The sequence below is a fragment of the Triticum aestivum genome, chromosome 7A (assembly GCF_018294505.1).
Source record: "Triticum aestivum cultivar Chinese Spring chromosome 7A, IWGSC CS RefSeq v2.1, whole genome shotgun sequence".
NCBI classification, from domain to species: Eukaryota; Viridiplantae; Streptophyta; class Magnoliopsida; order Poales; family Poaceae; genus Triticum; species Triticum aestivum.
In genome coordinates, this window is record NC_057812.1 from 430,981,013 (window position 1) to 431,002,858 (window position 21,846).

The 21,846-nt window shown below is 43.0% G+C and overlaps 1 protein-coding gene across 1 annotated transcript; it reads left to right on the plus strand.

Moving 5' to 3' along the window:
* Positions 1 to 1,263: 1,263 nt before the first annotated feature.
* LOC123147383 (HEAT repeat-containing protein 6) lies at positions 1,264 to 18,868 on the plus strand. The gene is made up of 28 exons (XM_044566619.1): positions 1,264 to 1,567; positions 1,645 to 1,737; positions 2,175 to 2,347; positions 3,521 to 3,794; positions 4,004 to 4,071; positions 4,151 to 4,220; positions 4,309 to 4,629; positions 5,159 to 5,238; positions 5,341 to 5,392; positions 5,922 to 6,075; positions 6,790 to 6,877; positions 6,957 to 7,059; positions 7,136 to 7,223; positions 7,411 to 7,508; positions 8,147 to 8,329; positions 13,822 to 14,073; positions 14,515 to 14,610; positions 14,691 to 14,785; positions 14,896 to 14,959; positions 15,073 to 15,160; positions 15,254 to 15,324; positions 15,509 to 15,594; positions 15,723 to 15,807; positions 16,098 to 16,171; positions 16,608 to 16,714; positions 16,960 to 17,078; positions 17,216 to 17,293; positions 18,164 to 18,868. The coding sequence occupies exons 1-28, from the start codon at positions 1,385 to 1,387 to the stop codon at positions 18,392 to 18,394; spliced, it is 3,474 nt and encodes a 1,157-aa protein (XP_044422554.1). The 5' UTR covers positions 1,264 to 1,384; the 3' UTR covers positions 18,395 to 18,868.
* Positions 18,869 to 21,846: the final 2,978 nt, after the last annotated feature.

Consider the following 21,846-nt stretch of genomic DNA (forward strand, 5'->3'; position numbering starts at 1 on the left):
GCGCTTGAAGTGGGAGGAGACGTTCCTGTCGACGACGAGGCGCCTACAGTGACTTCGTAAATCTCAAGATGATATGACAACTCAGTCTCTCGAATGTGTTCATAGAGATAGGGTGTGCATGTGTGCATTCATAGGGGTGCGTGTATGCGCGTTTGCGTCTGTACTGTGTTAAAAAACATGTTTAACATTTTCTGAATACATGGTGAATATTTTTCTATACACATTTCAGCATTTTTTAAATGCTTTATTAACATTTTTTAAATGACTGTTTGACATATTTCAAATACAAGATTAGCATTTTTCTAATACATGGTCAATATTTTCTCTATACACATCCTCGACATTTTTGAAATACAAGATTAACATTTTTTAACACATGTTAAATATTTTTCTATGCAAACCTAATATTTTTAAATGCTTAATTAAGATTTTTTAAATGCAATATTAATTTTTTTAATACATGGTTAATATTTTTCTATACACATTTAATATCTCCCAAATGCTTGATTATCATTTTCAAATACTTGTTCAATATTTTCTTTTCAAATGCTTGATTAACAGTTTTATATACATGATTAAAAAATCATTATTTTTTAATACATGATCAACAATTTTTGTATAGATGTCCAACATTTTTTCCAAATGCTTGATTAATATTTTTCAAATACTTAAAACAGAAAAAAGGATGTCTATCTCAGTTACCCCTTCAGCAAGGGTTCGTCCCCTCCCTGAATGCGAGAAATAGGGGCACCCTCAGGCATTGGGCATCACATCAAATCCAGTTATGAATGAAGAAGGAGGGGCATTTAAAGAAAAAAAGGAGGGGCATTTGGCGAATATTGCCAGATCTGCGCGGGCACCATAGTGCCCGTTTAAAAAATTATTTTTTACAGCTCAAATTTGTTTGAAACTTTTTGTAAACACGCTCACACACACACATACGACATATGTGCAAAAATTCATAACATTTTGCTTTCCCATGTGGTCTACAAAAAAAGACAAATATGTATTTGAAATGGGCTGGAATTTTGTTTTTTTACAGCTTACAAATTATTATTTTTCAAAAAATAATTTCATGGATCCGTAGTGAATACATACAAGTTTACACAGAATTATTTTCGATTTTTTGAAACTTTTAAATATGGTTTTTGCTTTTTTTTTTCAAAAGAAAGGGGCACCATGGTGCCCGAGCACAGAAACTTCACACTCGGGCATTTGGGCCCTATACAACGACTTTTCTTACTGGGTTGAAGCATTCCCGACGTCTAAGCAAAGGTCCAAAACCCCCCTCCGGGAAGCCCAAACCTCTCCGTCTCACGCTCCCGAGTTCCATCCCCGCCGACCGCCGTAGCCAGCAACCACCGGTAGTCGCCGCCGGCGGCTCATGGCCACCTCCACCTCCGGGGGAGGCGGGGCACGGCCGTGGCGTACCGCGCTTCTCACCCTCCGCGATGAGTCAGTCGCCTCGCCCACCCCTCCGGCCCTCCTCGCGCTCCTCCGCCGCCTCCTTCTGCCCCCCTCCTCGCCCTCCCTCGCGGCCTCCGCCGCCGCTCTCTCCCCTCACGAGGTCCTACCCTTGGCCCCGCTTGCTTACGTCCAGCTCGGTTTGGTTCTTGGTCTCACTGTCCGTGTGCTCGTTCGCAGGTGGGCTCGGATGTGGCGTTCCTCGCGGAGAAGGCCGCGGCGGTGGCCCCCTGTGCTGGCGCCGCCGACGCGCTGCGTGGCGTCTGCCACCTGGTAATGCTTCTGTGCTTCCATGCGATTGAGATCTCGTAGTGTGCGGTGGAATTAGCCCAATGGTTGCTTTAGATTCGGGGCTGTAATGTTAGCCAGATAGACGACCATTCTGATCAGTGACCTGCGTTCTTGCTGGGGTCGTGTTGGAGTACGCGAAGTTCCGACAAACTGTGGACATGGATTTTCAAATGCTGATTATTATAAACTGGAATTTTGCTTTAGCGTGCAGTGCTTTTTAGCTGTAGCTGTCGCGTGCTGTTGGAGCTATAGTTTTACATTTTGCAGGACACAAATTGTGTACACCCTAGAATTCTAGTAGTATTTACTATTAAGTGTAGTCAATTTGACAAAGAAGTTGAGACTGTTGTGTTGTACTACTTTGATTGTAACGATTTGTTTTCTCTATGTATTAATATACTGAAAATGCACCTGTGCAGATTCGTGAGGTCATGTGCAAGACAAATACGGAGATTGACTCTTCTGGCTGGCTTGCAGTGTTAACGTTTCTTCATGAGCTTGTGAAGTGTTCAGTTGAGGGTGCATGCCTTAAGGCCCACTGTGATAGGACATCTGCACTGAATACACTATCTGATTGTTTGCAAATTCTCAGGTTAGATTTGGATTATTTGATAGAATACTTAGCAATCACCTTCCTGTACTCCCCCCCCCCCTCTGTACCAAGTATTAACAGCCTAGTTGATTAACATTGTGGGATAATGTTTCATGGTTTGACAAGACTAAACTGTCACTGAAATAAAAGTAAATGGTCCGCACTTACTTGCCTCAATGGAAAATCTACTACAGTTTGGCCCCATATTATTCTTAATAAATGATAATTTAGATATGTGTCATTCTAATCTTCAAAGGGAGTTCTTCCTTTGTTACATGTGATGCTGCACTTCCACAAAGGCAATCTTTCATGCCTATTTTTGGGAATCGCGATGCACCACTGGTACTTTACCAAGGTTGCATGTCCTCACCAGTAAATTTATTATTGACCATTTCACATCAGCACATTTGATTTGGCGTGAACTATCACCTGCACTTACTTTCAGCAATTTGGAACCTATATAGTTTCCAGAAAACAGCAAATAAAACAAATCATTACCTGAGAATCGTCACTTGCTTTGTCGAGAACTGGTATAAGATTAGTGCTGATATTGTTGTTATCTTTCATAAATTTATCATTTGCACTGTTAAAAATGTATTCAAGAAATGAGTATATACTCAGTATATGTGGTAAATAACACTAAATTAAATTGTAGGCAGGCAAATTGCGAACTGTGCGTATATAATTTCCTCAAAAAGAACCCCCTAAGTTCTTAAAGACTGTCTCTAGCTGTACTGTATGATGGCATTTCCGATAGTGCATACATCAGGGAGGGAGCCCCCCCCCCCCCTCTGAAACCGAGAACGGTACTGACTTTTCCCCTCCTAAGCCTTCCCCTCAAACACTGTTGCCCAAGGCATCTCATCCTCCCCCGGATCTAGCCATGTCGAGGGAGCAATGGAGGGAGAATCGTGAGTATGGGGGAAAAGGTGTGACGAAATTAATGTGAATGATGATTGATGAATGGTACAAATTGTTGGAGATGTGCCTCTAGTGTTGCCTTTGGATGAGGTGGAGCCCTTTGGGACATACTTACATACTTTAGTGATGAACTTCTGTAGATGCCTACGTAATCAGTTGTTGCAACGCATGTACACTAGCATCATTCACAGTTATTTGAAAGTCATCAGTCGTGGTCTTTACACCGCTCTTAATTGTTGCCTCCCCTTCCAGGTTTTTGAGCAAGGATCTTGGAAGATGTGGTTCATTAACTGAGAATTCACATGTACTCAGAGTTCTTATCTTGATCATATCATGCTTGCAAGCTGAACTGAACATGACAGATAAATCCAATGGTTCTGGCATTTCTTCCCACATTTCTGTATCAACGAATAATAAAAATTATAATACCTGGGATATGGAAATCTCTGCATTTTCGATGATGGAAGATATACTATGCAAGATTGCATCGAGTATGTCGGAAGTTTTATGGCAGTCTGTTGTTGAGGTCAGTAGTTTATGCCTCCTTTATTTTACATACTGCTTCATGCTGGGTATTTCGGTGACGATGCACCAGAAATGTAACATTAACAACCAAGCACAGAGTGGTGCTCACGTTCAAACACACACACACAAAATGATGTGTGCTGTGGACATGCTATGTGGCAATGTTTAATATTCTGTTTCAACTCCAATCTCCTCCTTTGCACTCTGCAGGTCTTGAGAAAAGTTATGGACTCTGTGACATCAAGGAACCTTATTATTGAGAGTAGCATTATGTCAAGGTTAGTACTTCCGTTTTTTCTTATATTGCTTTGCAATTGATGAAAGCTAAAGTCAAAGCTAAGCCTCACTGTCTTGCAGATTTTATACTTCCTTTCTTCGTTGTCTGCATTTCGTTCTTTCAGAACCGAAAGCTTCACTTTCAGGACATGTAAGTATACAAAGGAAATCCATTTCTGTGGTAACAGTACATATGATTTCTCTCTTTCTGATTGTAACATTGTGAATAAAACTTCAAGGTAGCAGGTTTCGTGGCAAATTTGCAAATGTTTTTTGTGTATGGGCTAAGGTCATCTTTGCCATCTGCAATAACTCCAAAGGAAAACAAAACAGACTCACAATCCAGGAGTTCTGGCCGTGGACGATATAAACCACCTCATTTGCGAAAAAAGGATGGAAAAACAAATGATTCATTGGATGATCGAAGTTCAGATAGTGAATCTTCTCGATATGATTTAGGCTCTTCAGATTCAGATCTGAGCGATACTGATGGATATGCAAAAAATGGAGACCGTTTCAGGAGTTCGAAAGCTAGACTAGCTGCCATCCTTTGTATACAGGTATGTATCCATGCAACACATTCTAATTTCTAAACTAGATGTTCCCATTCTGAACTCTTACTCATGTATGAGCTCGTACAAGTTAGTCTTTTTTTGTTACAACGAAGGTAAGATTGATTTCTTTCGTAGTCGAGCTATTGCTCTTTCCTTTCTTTTTGGAATGGTGGGTGGAGGGCAGCTTTTTAGATAAAGCTCATACTCCAATAAGACAAGCTAATTGATTCATCTGCCCTATGCTAGTTTGAATTGTTAGTGCTCTATGGTTGTTCAGTTCTGTGAATTGAGTGACCTTTTGGAACACCAAAAGTTTGTAAATAGGAATATCTACATTCAATTTGCTATCTGCATCCACCATGATCTGTGATATTTCAGTTCCTTCAAGTCTCTAACTGTTAAAAGACACTCTGATTTTCCTGTTGAACTTCTAATAGTCAGTTATTGGATATCTAATAATCAAAAGCAACACTAAATGATCATGATGCTCATGATATTCAAGAAGTTATCTGATTCTTGTTCTGAATTATTTAAGGATATCTGTCGTGCTGACCCAAAATCACTTACTTCGCTGTGGCCATTACTTTTGCCTGAGAACGACGTTCTCCAACAAAGGTAAACTCTTCCACGTGCAATCGGCATGGTATTTCTCATGGCTTCCTTATGATCATGGTACCCATTTTTGACGGTAGCTTTTGTTGCTACTTGCTTTTACAGAAAATATCGAGCTACTCTGATGACATGCTTGATTTTTGACCCTATAACAAAGGTACAAGTTTGCGGTTATCTGTACTATTATTGTTTATATCATCTAGCTTTTCTGTTCATGCTACCTTCCATAATATGTGGGTACCTTGCTGCCATGCCAAATCTGCCTGTATTTTGGGCTGAAGTGACTGAAGACATAGGCCATTATTGTGCAGGTGTGGTAAATATGCAGAAAACCCTGTATACAACGGAGGAAACCCCTGTATACAAATGGGGATATCACATGACTAATACATGGAAAGGATATGCAACTCTTAAAAATTCTGAGCTATCTTATTTATGGGATTTTTTTTTCCAAAACGAATAATGTTGTATTACATTTTTGCTACAAAGTGATCTGGACCCTTCATAATTTACATCCTTTATTTGCAAAATTCTTCTCTTGTTTGCATGGCAGTGTACATTGATTGATGCATGCCACAATATTGTATACCATGTATGTATGAATTATGGTCCCATCGGTTCAGCGCCTTTTCCATTTATAAGTTCCCGTGTATATTATGGACATGACCTGACTTAACTATGTGCAGGTACGTGTTGAGGCAGCATCGACCATTGCTGCCATGCTGGAAGGGCAGGCCTTAGTTTTGACACAAGTTGCAGAGTATAAAGAATCATCGAAACTTGGATCTTTCACTACGTTATCTTGCTCGCTTGGTCAAATTCTGATGCAGCTGCACACAGGTAGGGGAGTTGCTGATATTTTTATATTTCAATGGTCCTACATCTCGTGACTTTCTTCAATGAGAGGAATCCATTGTTGGCGACTTGTATCTGTAATACCCCAAATTTCTGGCCTTTTTGAAAATTTCTGGTACTTTTGGGTCCTCACACTGTACAACACACACACACACACACACACACACATCATCATCAAATAAAGGGTTAGGTGCTCCTTCTAGTTGTGAGTTTGTGACACCACACGACCAGCGAGCACATCTGGTAATTGACAATAACAGCTTACATAAGTAGGATAAAGCAAGCTCAAACAGTTAATAGAGGGTGCAATTGCACGGACATATCTTTTCTATTGAGTTGGCAAGGTCCCCCCCCTCCCCCCCTAGCTCACTTTTGGAGCAACTGGCTGGAGCATGAATTTAATATGGTATCCGAGCCAAGAGGTCTTGAGTTCAAGACCTTGCTAATGCAGTATTAAAAAGGCAGATTCTGCGGCCTACTTCGATCCCATGTCTACAGACTAAATAAGCCTAGATGTGAGGGGGTGTTGAAATATATTGCCCGCTTCTCTCCATCAGTTCGGACTTTTGGTTGCGTTGGCTAGTGCATGAAGCTTAACATTATCTATATAACTTTCATTCAACAGCTCTGTATGCCTTACATATTCTTTTTTAATGTTTTATCCAAAGTTTACATGAAATTTCTTTTCCTGTTTGGCAGGTATGATGTTCTTGGTACAGTGTGAAACTCAAACTACATTGCTTGCAGCAGTGTTCAGAGTTCTCATTCTTCTGATATCTGCTACACCGTATGATCTAAATCCCCACCGTGTATCTTGTTTCTCTAACTTGATATGCCATATAATTGATAATATGTTTGATGACCAGGTACCCTCGAATGCCGAAGGAGTTGTTGCCAACTGTCATTACAGCCATGTGCGGTAGATTATTAGACAGGAACTCAAATAAAAATGAACATTATGCTTTGCTGGTTAGTTTTTCAATATTATTTCTTTATTTAGGAACAATAGTTGTAGTTCTTACACCTTACATGGGAATAACAACAGGTTAATGTTCTAAGTTGCTTGGAGGCAGCATTTGCAAAGGTGCCACCTTCTTCAGATGTCTTTGGAGTTCTCATTGATCACTGTGCAGGTTAGACCCTCTTAATTTCAAATTTCGTTGATATGGTCACTTTATTCTCAGTCTTAATTTATATTAAAAAAACTGCCGCACATTGCTGAACTTATTGTCTTGGAAGACTCCAGAGTTTATCATATTGAGAAACTGGTTTGGGTGGATACTAAGCTGTGACATTTGTGTACCAATGTGAGCTTTTCAGGGCCATCACTTGCTCAGCAGAAGTCAAGTGTCGTAGTTATTCTTCTTCATTGTATAGAAGAGGAAATGCATTTCAGTGTTAGGTGTGGAGCTCTCCAGGCAAGTAACCATCCATTTATGCTTAAAGGTTGCTTTTGTATTTTCTTTTATCTTCAGCATGTGTTTGGATATCGGACTTGTAATACATGAGAAAGGTCAGCTGCTAAGCTGACCATACAGTTTTAGCAGCTGTCAGTGCGTGCAAACATCAAATTGACTAGTTGCTGACAGCCTGTATAGTCTATCTCACTGACTAAGTAAGGTCAGCCGACCTATATGCACTGACCTCTAGTAATACTTAGCTAATAAGCAAAGGGCACATGGATTATAACTAATAAGGATCCCTCCAGCATAAACACCAGGGAACAACTATGGTTATTCTCTAAAGGGGAACTCTTATGGTCTGAAATCTATTTGTAACCACATGCGGGATACCTAACATATTTGTAATTAGCTAGGAGGAAGACTGAGCTTCCTGTTCTATCTTGTAATGCAGTTCTCCTTGATATTCCATGTATAGATTTGATTATCACATAGATATACTTATTCATATATACTTATGACATGTACATTCAGTCATGGAATTGATCTTCTTGGCACGTTTTGTAGGGCATTTATATTCATTTTCTCAGTGTACATGCAAATGCTTCACAGGTTGACACATGTGGTAATATCCATTCCTTTTTATGTGTGCACAGGTGTTGAGATCAGTGGTTCATAATTATCCAAGCTGTGCAAACATCATTTGGGAAAAAGTTCGAGATATCGTTCTTGATTTATTGCAAACGGAGAGCTTTGAAGACCAAAAATGTGATGCTAACTTTGGGCCCCCTAAAGAAGAGTTATCTACTAAAGGAAGATGTCTTGTAGCTGGTATTAAGGTAGAGTTTTCTGTAAATGCTTTAAAATATTGTGGACGAAACTATTTTATACTTCGGAACTTTACTTTTTCCCCATAAAGCTAAATAGATTTATTTTTTTACTTTGCCATGAACTGGATAAAATTCATGATATTGGGTAAATTTCCATCCAACCTTGCATTCAGCTTGGTTTTCCCTGTTTATCAGTTTGCTACAAATCACTTTACCTATCAATGTTTAGGTTTTATTTTTGTTAATAATATCTACAGCCTATAGGGTATAGTCCAGCTCAAGCTTCTGTAGTAAGCTCTGCTGGAGAAACTGTTTTAGCTATTCTTTTCAGCTTAAGCTTATTATATATGTTGAGATGTACAAAGTCTATATTGCCTCTGGACTCCAGTCTAATGCTTTACACATTAATGATAGATTGGCCACAAATCATGCATAATTCTGTAAAACTGGACAAGATTCACAACTTGTTCACAGAATGGATCCTGACATTATAAATCATTCATTACAAAATGAAATGTCCACAGAACAAGCTACGAAATGCAATATAATATGAACATGAACTACCAATATACAATTACCACAAGCACACATTAGGCATTGCATGTGATAACAATTCTTCACTCTGAACAAACATCAATCAACAACACTTGTAAGTATAATTTTTGGGGAATGCCACCTTCGATGCCTCGCCTCCGTCGTTTCCGATCATAGCCCCTTGCTGCTTGATTGCAAACCGGTGCCGCCGGGCCATCGACGATTCCATTTCGAGGAGTTCTGGACGCGGTTGGACGGGTTCCATGACATCATGGCGGCCGCCTGGCACTCCGTCCACGATGACGACCCCTTCCGGCGGCTCATGCGACACATGCAATTTACCGCGCGCAAACTTACCAGCTGGAGCTCGAGGACTGTCGGCAATGTTCGCCTCAAGCTCGCGATCTCCAAGGAGCTCCTCCTCAGGTTGGACACAGCGCAGGAGTGCCGGCTCCTGTCCCTGCACGAAGACTGGCTCCAGCGGCAGATCAAGGCCTCATACCTTGGCCTCGCCTCCCTAGAGCGCACCATAGCCTGACAGCGCGCTCGTATTGCGACCCTCAAGGACGGCGACACCAACACATCTTTCTTTCACCGGCAATGCACGTACCGGCGACAGAAGAATCAGATCCACAACCTCACAGTGGACGGCGTTTTGATCTCTACCCCCTGCGACATGGCGGCCGTGGCATACGCACACTTCGACGCCCTGCTCGGCTGCGAGACGCCCCGCGAGTGCAGTCTCGACCTCTCCGAGCTGATCACGCCCACCAACCTCGACGACCTCGACGCCCCTTTCGACGCCGAGGAAATTTGGTGATGAAACGCCTTCCCGCATGTAAAGCCCCCGGCGCGGACGGCTTTACTGCCGAGTTCTTACGCGCGTGTTGGTCCATCGTCCGGCAAGACTTCGTCAATGTCTTCTAGCGGCTTTACGAGATGCGTGGTCGGGGCTTTTGCTTCCTCAACCAGGCGCTGCTCACCTTGCTCCCGAAGCGCGCAGACGCTCGCGGCCTAGCTGACTTCAGGCCTATAAGCCTAATTCACGTCGTTGCCAAAATCTTCGCCAAGGTCTTATCGCTCCGCCTCGCGCCAAAGCTACACAACCTCGTCAGCACGTGCCATAATGAATTCATCCCCAGCCGCAGCCTGCACGACAACTTCATACTCATGCGCCAGTCCGCGCGCCTTCTGCACCAGCTCGGCGCCCCTCACGTCCTCCTGAAGTTGGACTTGGCTCGTGCTTTCGACACCATTAGCTAGCCGTTCCTCTTCGAGGTCCTACACCAGTACGGCTTCGGCTCTCGCTTCCTAGACTGGCTGGCCATCTTGCTCTCCTCGGCCAGCACGAAGGTGCTCATCAATGGAGATCCCGGCCCCATCATCTGGCATAGGTGCGGCCTCCGCCAGGCCTACCACGTGTCGCCACAACTCTTTGTCCTCGCCGTTGACACGTTGGGCCGCCTCCGCCGCGCAACGAAACTGGGCGTTCTGCAGCGGCTGCACCCCTGGCGCCCGGTTCCCTCGGTCTCCCTCTACGCCGACGACGTAATCCTCTACTGCCACCCCACCATTGGCGACATCACCGCCGTCGAGAGCATCCTCCTGCTCTTCGGCCGAGCTTCAGGCCTCCAGGTCAACTTCTTAAAAAGCTCCGCCACCCTGATTCGGTGCTCTGCCGGAGACGCCGCGCCCGCCGTCAACCTGCTGGGCTGCCCCCTCGCCAAGTTCCCGATCACCTATTTGGGCATCCCCCTGACTCTACACCGCCCCACGGCTGCACAGTTGCAGCCCGTCGTCGACAAAACGGCCGGCATGGTACCCACCTGGAAGGCGCATCTCATGAACAAGGCCGGTCGCGTCGCCTTCGTCAAGGCCATTCTGAGCGCGATCCTGATCCGCCAGCTCCTCGCTCTCGCGCCCCCCAAGAAGACCATCAGGGCACTTGAGAAGATTCAGCGAGGCTTCCTATGGGCAGGACGCGCGCAGAGGCAAATGGCAGACACTGTCATGTCAATTGGCAACGCGTTGCTAGGCCACTATCACTTGGCGACCTCGGCGTGCACGATCTCGCCCGGACAAGCCTCGCGCTCCGCACTCGATGGTTGTGGTTCAGCTGCACGGACAGCACTAAAGCGTGGGCTGGCCTCGACCTACAGTTCACCGCCGAGGAGCACGCATTCTTCTTCGCATCCACCACCATGCAAATCGGGAACGGTACGGAGGCCCTATTCTTGGAAGACCGATGGATAGACGGGCGCTCTGTTAGCGAGATCACGCCGCTCCTATACACTTGCATTCCCAAGCGCCGCCACTAGCTCAGGACTGTCGCCGTTGGATTACAGGCCAAGCGATGGGCACCAGACATACACGGCATGATTGGCATCCATGAGATTGGGCAATACCTACAGCTCTAGCACGCAATCAGCCACACGACCCTCTCCGCCGAGCCAGACCGCCTCTCTTGGAAGTGGAGCCCCAGCGGCGTCTACTCCGCCAAATCGGCCTACATCGCCACCTTCAATGGCTCCACAAGCTGCGACGCATGGAAGCTCACCTAGAAGAACTGGGCGCCCCCACGCGTCCGATTCTTTCACTGGCTCGCCCACCTGGACCAATGCTGGACGGCCGACCGCCTCGCCCGCCGTGGCCTGCAACACCCCGCGCGATGCCCCCTCTGCGACCAGGCCCCCGAGACCATGCACCACCTCATCCTAGCTTGCCCCTTCACCCGGCAGATCTGGTACAAGGTGTTGCACTGGCTCCGACTCTCCTGCGCCCCGCCGGACAGCGAGACCTCTCTCAATGACTGGTGGCGCACGACGCGGCAGCACACTCCCAAACCCATGCGCAAGGGCCTCCGCCTCCGCGACCCAACTCGTCCCATGGATGATTTGAAAGCACCGCAACGATTGCGTCTTCAACAGAGGACGGCCCTCGGCAAACGAGCTGCTCACGAAGATCAAGGATGAGGCCGCCCTCTGGGCCAGAGCCGGCGCTCTAGGGCTTCACGCCATCATACCACAAATTTGGGACGTTCACTGATGTGCCTTTGGGCACTGTAATTCCCTCCTAGGAGGATTGTAACTGAAACTCTCTTTTTCTTTCCAAAGCAATGAAACACAAGCTCCCCTTGCGTTTTCTCGAAAAAAATAATTTCTGGAATAGGCATGAATCAACGGAAATTGCTATTGTAGTTCTCTGGAACAAACATCAATTAGCGAACAAGCACTGATCCAATTTCATATGTACTTGTGCTGGATCTGGAGATGCTCGTGGGTGAAGGGCATTGCTTGTGGTGGACAGCGCTGGAGGTTGAAAGTCAGCAGGGGAGCAGGGGAGGAGGTGGGCTGGCCGTTGAGGACCAGAGAATGTCAGGAGGCGGGAATTGTCGGCAGTGGTGTCGAGGAGGCGGTGGCGGTGAGTCAAAACCTAGGTGGTGTCACACATGAGAGAGAGAATGCTTCGATCGACAGGAGGGGAGAGCTACGGAGGAATCTCCACATGTGCTCTGGTCTGGGGGCAGGGGGTACGCAGTGGCAAGCCCCGGTAATTTCTGTATCTAGTTGGATGGCAGTTCTGAGATGGAAGAGAAGGGAAGCTGGGTCTGAGGCTCTGAGCAGCTTCCTAGTATCAGCAGAGATTGGGGTGGGCTATGGCCTATGGGAAAAACTAATTAGTATTTCTTTTTGTCTTAAGCTTCCGGGGGCTCTAAGCTGCTACAGAAGCTGAGAAGAAGTGGCCCAGTACCTGAAGTTGGATGTATCATCATCAATAACAACATAGCCTTTTGTCCCAAGTAAGTTGGGGTAGGCTAGAGATGAAACCCACCAGAAACCTGTGATTGTGAGAACCCAAAAAGAAGAGAGAGTACGTAAACAAAGTGAAGGAAAGTAAATTAAGGTTCTGGTACATGGATTGCTGGTAAATTAGGAACTTGGATGTATGCTTAACCTTTTTCTCTCAAGTCCCAACATAAGATGACTACTGGTTGAATGCTCTTGTTCATAGATGATTTTGTTGATATCTGCTACATGACGCCTAAATATTCTAGGCTCAGGTTCTTACAAACTTGGTTCTTTGGTTATGACATGTATGTAGCACCTGATCTTTTATTTTGATTCTTCATCAGCTACTATGTTATTATTCAATCTGGATCTTAGAACCTAAAAGGCACGGGGGGGGGGGGGGGGGGGGGGACTGGGACACACATGTATCCCATCTTTTCTGAAAAAAAGGGGAAATAAATCGGGATACGGCCTAGATATGATGTGGACATGGTGGGGAGTCAGGAGCAAGCCTCCAGCAACCGCGCCGCCACTCAGCTCTCATCTCGATGGTCGCTAGCAAAGAAGAACATCCAGGTGGAGAGGAAGATGGCAAGGTGGACGCTGATGAGGAAGAAGCTCCAGGCAGGGAGAAAGATGTGGACTGCAGCCGCCAGCAAGGGAGAGGATTTGGGCCGATTGGAAGGCAGTGGTTGAAGCTGCCGATGAGCAAGAAGGTAAAGGCGGCGGTGCATTCATTTCATCTCCTCTCTGCGGCTCTCAGGCGGCTGGAGGAAAACAGCACAGAAATGTGTGGGCTGGAGGAGCTGTGTAGTGTAGGGTTTTCTGGAATTGGGCCTTATATGGGCTCTGAGTGGAGGGTTGTGTGGACTGCTCACAGTCTTTCATCTATAGAAATGAGGCAACATTATCCTGTACTATAAAAAAAGCTCTCATCTCAAAATTATCATTAAATCTTTATTACTTGCCGTTTATTTTTAAAACACTTATATACCCTGCCGTATCCCCGAATGGCTGTTTTTGGAAAATGCTGTATCCAGTGTCCCCATACTAGTATCCCAGTGTCTGTTTTCCCGTGCGGTGCTTCTTAGCTTAGAATTGCCTTATTATGTAAAATTAACCATCATGGTCATACTTAGTTTTGATCATTTATTAATGTGTTGTGATTTTGTTTGTCAGGTAATTGATGAGTGTCTGCGTGTTTCATCTGGATTCAAGGGTGCGGATGATCTCAAAGAGTGTAGATTGCTGGATATTCAGCAAATTTCAGACTGCACTGTAAATAAAAGTATTAAATCTGCGCCTCACTTTGAAATTGAAACCCCTGGACCATCACAAAACTGCTCTTTGGACATTACACTTGGAACCAACCGTTGGACTGAGGTGTTAGAAACTCATCTCCCTCGGGGATTATCACATGCCTCTGCTATGGTAATCTACCACCTCTAGAACCCGTGTTGTCCATGTATTATCGTATTAATCTGGAACGACTAGTGGTTAGGCTTCATTTATTTCTCAAAAATAATCTATGGTGTTAATGCTAACTTATAAACATGATTTAGCAGATTAGTAACAGAATGCCTGCTGCCGTTTTAGTCAAAGCAGCTAACTAATGTATGTTTGAGTATTGTGTTGCCGTTTATGATCCTTGGTTCTAAATATAGCATGATATGCTTAGCCGTGTTGTTATCTTCAGATGATACTTTATGTCCCGTATGTAAGAAAATAGTTTTGTCTTGCAACAGCACCATTAAATTTAGGGAGTATGTGCTCCATGAACCTGATGGAAATGCTTTTATGTATTGCTGAAAGTATTCCATTTTTTGAGTGTCTGTTTTTCCTGGACTAAATAAATTAACTGTTTGTTTCTAGGTCAGGACAGCATCACTCACATGTTTCGCGGGCATGACCTCTGATGTTTTCTTCTCCCTACCAGTAAACAAGAGAGATTATGTGACCTCCTCATCTGTAAGTTTATTATTTCTGTGTTTCATTATGTTTCCCTAACCTGTTAAAATTTCGTGAGTATCACAATTATTGTTGTGTAGGTTCATGCAGCATTGAGTGATGCAGTTGCTACAGTGAGGTCGGCTGCATGTCGAGCCATTGGTATTGTTTCATGTTTCTCCCAAATATTGTCGAGGTAAAATTTCAGACTTTGGTTGCGCTGCAGTCTCAAGTAGTCAAGTGCTTATTTTAAGGTACTTGAATGATGATGACCAATAGTCCATAACTCATTCTTTCCTTCTGCAGTCCTAGCCTACCTGGCGAGTTCATAAAAGCCATTGATTTCAATACACAAAATTCATCAACTCCAGTATGATATTTGTATCTCTCTCTTTAATGCTTGTGCACTGTTATTGTTTTTTTTGTTGTACTAAAATTTATCAAGTATTCTATGTGTAACATTGTCTCAATCTAAATGTTTAGGTCCGTATCACTGCCTCATGGGCTTTGGCCAATCTTTGTTCTTCTATTCGTTTCAGAGCATTGGAACTACAAACAGATCCGACTGCAGGTATGTATTGCATATTGATTGTTAGTTGGTTACAGAATCTATAATATATAACGATACGGCATGCTTATCTTTCTACTATTTTTTCAACTGTAGATCTACTTGATAAATCAACAATTTCATTGCTGGTTGAAATTGCTTTGCGCCTAACCAAAGATGGCGAAAAAGTAAGCTTGTCTTGTCAACTGATGTCTTTTTCTCTCTTTATTTTACATTTTCACTGGCCCAGATGCCTGTTTTAGGCTATTGAACAGCAAGACATTATTCAGTTGTAAATTGAAAAGAAAAGGAAGATATCTGTATATTTCTGTATCTAATGGTATCAGTGTTGTTGTTTTTATTTATGTTCAGGTAAAGTCAAATGCCGTTAGAGCCCTTGGATATCTGTCAAGGTTTATCAGATTCAATCATCATTGTGATGCAGTCGATGATTCAAGGTTGGTAATATTCTGCATGCATCATCATCATCAACAACAACAACAAAGCCTTTAATATTCTGTAGGCATCAGTCATAATTTTTCTTAACTTGTTTCTTCAGCTTACAATTTTGTGGCCTCCATCACAGGAATTCAGTTTTCTATGGAGATCCTGTCTGTCTTCAAACAATGGTACAGGCTTTGATGTCTTCTGTGACTACTGGAAATGTAAAGGTACTGCAAGAAATGGTTCTGCACTTGTACTTAAAACAAACATCCATGGGCTGAATCTCTTGTTATTCACTCAACATCATCCTAGTTTCTGAGACAATTTATTGTGTCAAGGCGAGACTAAAAAAACATGTTTCCCTTGTTTTGTTCTAATGAGGAACACCTCAGTTAGCAAAGAATACAAGTTCAAGATTTTTTTCCTTCTATTTTTCTATTATATGTGATTGTTGAATGTGGAGATGTTTTACATGAATAACTGCTTCCATTTGACTTGTCTTTTGTCATTCATACAGGTTCAGTGGAATGTTTGTCATGCTCTTAGTAACTTATTCATGAATGACACCGTGAGACTTTCAGAGATGCAGTGGTATGATTTGCACATGCAACATCTTCCAGTATTTTATTGAATTTTGCAGAAACTTTTATGCATCTTATGTGCTTTAGAATTCCCATTGTAGAAGCACCACATTTTTTCTTTATCTTCCAGAAGCATTTGAATGAAACGCATATGCTCTCCACGTACAGAAGGTGAAGCCCAATGTTTAAAGAGGCTATTTCATAATATTCTAAATCTAATAAAGACAACCTTCACCCACATCTTCTATTTTCAAATATTCATCTTTAAGGAAGTAATCAGTCAGAAATTTGTGCAATAGTTATTTCTCCCCATTGTCAACCTTGTCAATTGGAAGTACTATATGAGAAATCTACACACCTGGTACCATGATTGTACCTCTGTGAGTAACTGAGTTCTCCAGCTTCATATGTTAGTGGTTCTGATTTTCAGGTGTTTTGTATTACAGGGCATCAAGTGTTTATAGCATACTTCTACTATTACTCCGCGACTCAAACAATTATAAAATAAGGATGCATGCGGCTGTTGCTTTAGCAGTGCCAGTCACAAGGCTTGGTTAGTCCGCTGAATGCTTTAATTGCTGCCTTTGTTTAAGTTCTGATCTTGCTTATTTTGCTAATACCATATCATGCCAAATTGCCAATGGATTAAAGCTTTCTGTCATTATTATTTAGATTGTATTATCCTATGCTTTTGTTGGATAAATTAGTGGTAGTGCTGCCTATTTCATTTCTTGGAGGTTCGTGTCTTGCCTGTAGTATCATTCTGCAACTGAATTCATGATGCTGCTGGATGTGTAGATTATGGTAGCTCCTTTCCAGATGTTGTCAGAGGCCTCACACATGTTCTTGAGTCATTAAGTTCGAACAGTTCATCATCGCCTTCAAATTTCAAACACCGGGACAACCTTGAGAAACAGGTCAATGTTGTTCATGCTTATATATATATATATATATATATATATATATATATATATATATATATATATATATATATATATTGTTTTCTCCAAAACATGTTTCACAGCATTGTTGAACCTTTGGCTCCTTTTTACAGCTTACGTTTACTGCTCTGCATTTGCTTGGTTTTGTTTCACCGAAGAATGACCAAAGCCTGAAAGATTTTCTTATCAAGGTAACCGTCTCATGCCTGTGTGTTGTGTTTTCACTAATATGATGTATTTATCTGTCATAGTGTTGTTCAGGGGCAAATAACAGCCAGATCAGATTGATATTTTGAGAATCTGGATTCATCAGTTTCATGAGCATGTGTTTGGCCCTGTCATGTATGGAAATATCAAAACATAACCAACTCTGCAGTGTTCTTAACGATGCGACTTTTTGTGTCTGTTTCCTATTTATCATGAAGTCCTGGAAATGAACTCATGTGCTACGTCGATAGCACAAATTTTGGTACTATATTTGTCTATATTTGGACAGGCCTGGCGCAGTGGTGAAGTACTCCCCACTTGTGCCAAGAGGTCCTGGGTTCGACGCGGCCTCTCTGCATTGCACTGTGGAGGGTTAAGGCTTGTCTCGTATAATCGTTCCCCGGACCCCACCTTGTGTGGGAGCTTCTAGCACTGGGTTTGTCCTTTTTATATTTATCTATATTACTTTGTTATTTTAGTGAGGGCAGGCCTGGCGCAGTGGTGAAGTCCTCCCCACTTGTGCCAAGAGGTCCTGGGTTCGAACCAGCCTCTCTGCATTGCACTTTGCAGGGGTAAGACTAGGTTCCTATAATCCCTCCCCAGACCCCACCTTGTGTGGGAGCTTCTATGCACTGGGTCTGTCCTTTACTTTGTTATTTTAGTGAATATATTGCTCTTGTTTGTACACCTAAGATGTAGAAGAGCAGGTTTCTACTCTAGCCCTGTGTAATATGCATGCACTGAAGAAATACCCCATAATATGTGGCTTAAATGCTTAATACTTCGACTTTTTGTAACTGAAAAACAGATATATTGTTCTGTTGCCCTATCTAATTCACTTTCATTTTGAGCAGAAGGCATCCTTTCTGGAAGACTGGCTGAAGGGTTTATGCTCAGCATTCAATAGTGCCGAGGACCAGCCTCTGGCAAGCGAGACCATAAATGACGAGGATGGTTTCAGCCCAAATGTGTCACAGAAAGTTATGTTATCTTCTGCTGTAGTGTCCTTGCTCAATGTATATACAAGTGGAAACCAGCAAGTTATTGCTCAGAGATTTGAGCAATTGGCTAGAAGCACCGCGTGAGTGTCAAAAATCAATGGTGGTCTCCACACCCATCAACGAGCAGCAAGATATTGGTCATCCACCTTAAGAGAAGCCAACTCGCGTATCAATTGGTTCTTGAGGCTTCCAATAAAGAGGGGCAACCTGACCTGTACGTCAATACATTCCATGAAGTCGGCGAAGCTGCTGTGTTGGGCGATTTCAGATCATGGGCAGCTCCTGGCAGCTAGCCATGTAGTCGGTCAATGCAGAATTGCCTTCGCATGTTGTATTCTAGTGTAAAAATAGTTGTTGAATTTCTTCTAGGTTTGGCCATGTTGTACATCGTGTTTACTTATGATCATTAGTGTGCATATATGGAGCAGACATATATACTGAAGGATTATTCCGCTAGATCAGTACTACAGATTAATAGCTAGATCAGTACTACAGGCTCGCATTTCCATATAAACTGCAACATTATGGATTTGGGTTGAATGCTTTGTTAGACCACAAGCATGATGATTTTGGATCGGTGAGCACAACAGAAAATGAATGCCGGCATTTCAGCTGGGGGTACCAACCGCCATAAATGGCGACGCACCATTCCCTTGTTCCAGTGGTTTGGTTGGTAATATTGGAGAAGCAGAGATGTTGGGTGCTATATGCTCTTGTGCACACTAAATGCCTTCCTGGATTTCAGTTGGCCTGTTTTGTTGGTAGACCAGGCACTGGTTAAAGGTGAATAGGTCACAAGTTGACAACAATGATGGCAACAGGAGCCTGTTCCATCTTTCCAGGCAACAACTTTTGCCTGTGAGATTTCATGGACCTTGCTATAGGCTTTCTTTGACCTTCGAGGGGGCCACTTGGCTGGCCCATTTTCTCTTCTGTTCAGTTTGACTGGATTCCAATAGGTTGTTTTGTTATCACATGACATATTGCTATTTTTCTTCTCTTTAAATCCTTTTCTTTGCTGGAACTTATTGCGCTTCATTGCATCAATGTTAGTCTGGGGAAGATGTGAATGAATATGCCATTTTTGCTATTATCTTTTTCCCTTTTAATTCCTCATGCAGTTTCTCTCTTCCCAGATAATAAATAATTCTAACAATTAAGTGCTTTAGGAATGTTGTAGTATTATATCATTAGCTGGCTAGTTGTTGCTGCATCCCATGATCCTGATTGGTAGAAATTGAATAATTGCTTGCATCCCCCACACAGGTCATGAGCCCTGCAGTATACCATTGCAACAATCAATACGCCAACATGCGTACACTTCACAAGAGGATGATGGTCCAACCAACGCCTTCCTTTTACATACAAGAAAGAAAAAGATCTTATTTAATGAAATGGCAAATCTTTTGCCTTGTTTCAAAAAAAAAAATCACCTACAGCGTAAATGTTTACTCCATGGTCCGTAGGCTGCATGAGCAAAGTAGTAGCAGTAGTACTGGAGAACATGTACACCACATTCCATTAACGTCCAATTAATGGATACATGTAGGCACACAGGTCACTCGATGGATCCTCCTCCTCCCTTACGGTAAGTTCAGGGTCTCTCTCTCTCTAGTGACGGTGCCTTGCCGTTTGGCGCCACACAAATTAATTTGTCGACGCACAGACCGATCTGGGTAGCAGTTATGTGCTCTATGGCTTAACTTCATAGCATGTCCTCTTCCCAAAATCCATTGCATTCTGAATAAGACCCTCATATCCTTTTTGGCCCACAAATAATGTGCTTAAATATCTCTCTTTTTTGCACGGTAGAATATATATTACTTTATATTTATGCGTGAGCAACACGTGGTTGGTGCCCTTTGAGTGAAAATGCCGTGCCGCCCCAGTTGGACTAATAACAGTTGAGAGGTTTGCTACTTTGATACTCCCTCCATTCCAAAATATAGTGCGCCCGCGCTTTCCGATGTCCAACTTTGACCATAAATTTAACCAACGAGACCAACTGCGGTGGAAGAAAAAATTATATAATTGAAAACTTCTTTTAAATACGAATTCACTGATATAATTTTTGCTCCCGTCGCAATCAGTCTTGATAGTTAAATTTATGGTCAAAGTTGAAACACGGGATAGAGGAAGACGACAGCGTGATAAACAAATGGCGGTGGAGTACCACCTACTGTCGCTGAATTTGACACGACCAAATTATCTCCTCCTTGCATATTCCTTGCGCTCGTGCGGCACTTAATCACTTCAATATTGTCCTACTTTGGGAGTTAATCTTGGACTTGCCTTCGTATTTCTTATTATTACAGACTAATGGGGTGCTAGTCACTCCACGGAGTGCGGTATTCTTTCAACCACTACCGAACTCGATTTTATAAAATATAATACTCCCTCCGTGACTTAATATAAGACCTTTTTGACACTTAACAAAAGTGGATGTATCGACATAGATTTCTTTCGACGAACGCCTCCCGGCTAGTTTCTTCATTCCCATGCAAGTTCTTCTTTTAGTGACTGAGCAAAGAAACTGTATTGATACGTTAAGTCTTTTCATGAAAGAGTTAACATGTTAGGGCATCTGCAACGCTGACCCATAAATTTGTTCCGGCATTCGTCAGGTTGCCCCATACATCCGACCCCAAATTTTTTTGAAGTCCGCACGTTCAATATATATAGTCTAAATAGATGAAATGTTCAAATACAGTGGTACTTTTAATTAAAAAAGTATAAAAATATTACACTCTAACATTGTTGTCCGCCTTGACCACCCGCGGATACTTAACTAGATCTTCTTTCAGTTGCTCGATGCCGAATTTGTTGATGCATTTGAACAAACTCTTCAAATGTGACTGGGTTTTTGCCATGAAATTTGATAGGATCACCCATGTTTTCAAATTCAAGATCCGCGGCAGCATCCTCACCATCGTCGTCCATGATCATGTTGTGCATGATCACATAACATGTCATCACCTCCCACAAGGTCTCCGGATCCCATTGTTTAGCAGGTCCATGAACAACTGCAAAATCTGCTTGCAGAACTCCAAAAGCCATCTCAACATCCTTTCTAAATGCTTCTTGTCTTTGGGCAAAGTGAGACTTTTTCTGATCAACTAGGTTAGAGATGTTGTTCACAAAGGTAGACCGAGGAGGATAGATACCGTGAACCAGATAGTAGCCATGTTGTACTCATGTCCATTGACAACATAGTGGCAAGGAGGAACTTTTTTTTCCAGTTAGTCTAGCAAACAATGGTGATTGCTGCAACACATTGATGTCATGGTGAGACCCGAGTATGCCAAAGGAACGTGCCTGAAAGGATGGTCGACTAGAGGGGGGGGGGTGAATAGGCGACTAACAATTTTTAGCTTCTTTTAACAATTTAGGGTTAGCAACAAAATAGGTTGCCTAGATATGCAACTAGGTGGACAACCTATATGATGAGCTCAACAACAACACACACAAGCATAAGATACAAACACAAAGTAAGCTTGCACAAAGTAAATGCTAGAAGTAACCACAAGTGGAGTCGA

Bases quoted from the DNA above. Each gene is read 5' to 3' on its own strand.
- LOC123147383 (XM_044566619.1), top strand. From the start codon at position 1,385: ATGGCCACCTCCACCTCCGGGGGAGGCGGGGCACGGCCGTGGCGTACC. The intron at 15,161-15,253 runs GTATGTATTGCA...TTTCAACTGTAG, and splicing joins ACAAACAGATCCGACTGCAG to ATCTACTTGATAAATCAACA. The intron at 17,294-18,163 runs GTAACCGTCTCA...CATTTTGAGCAG, and splicing joins TGAAAGATTTTCTTATCAAG to AAGGCATCCTTTCTGGAAGA.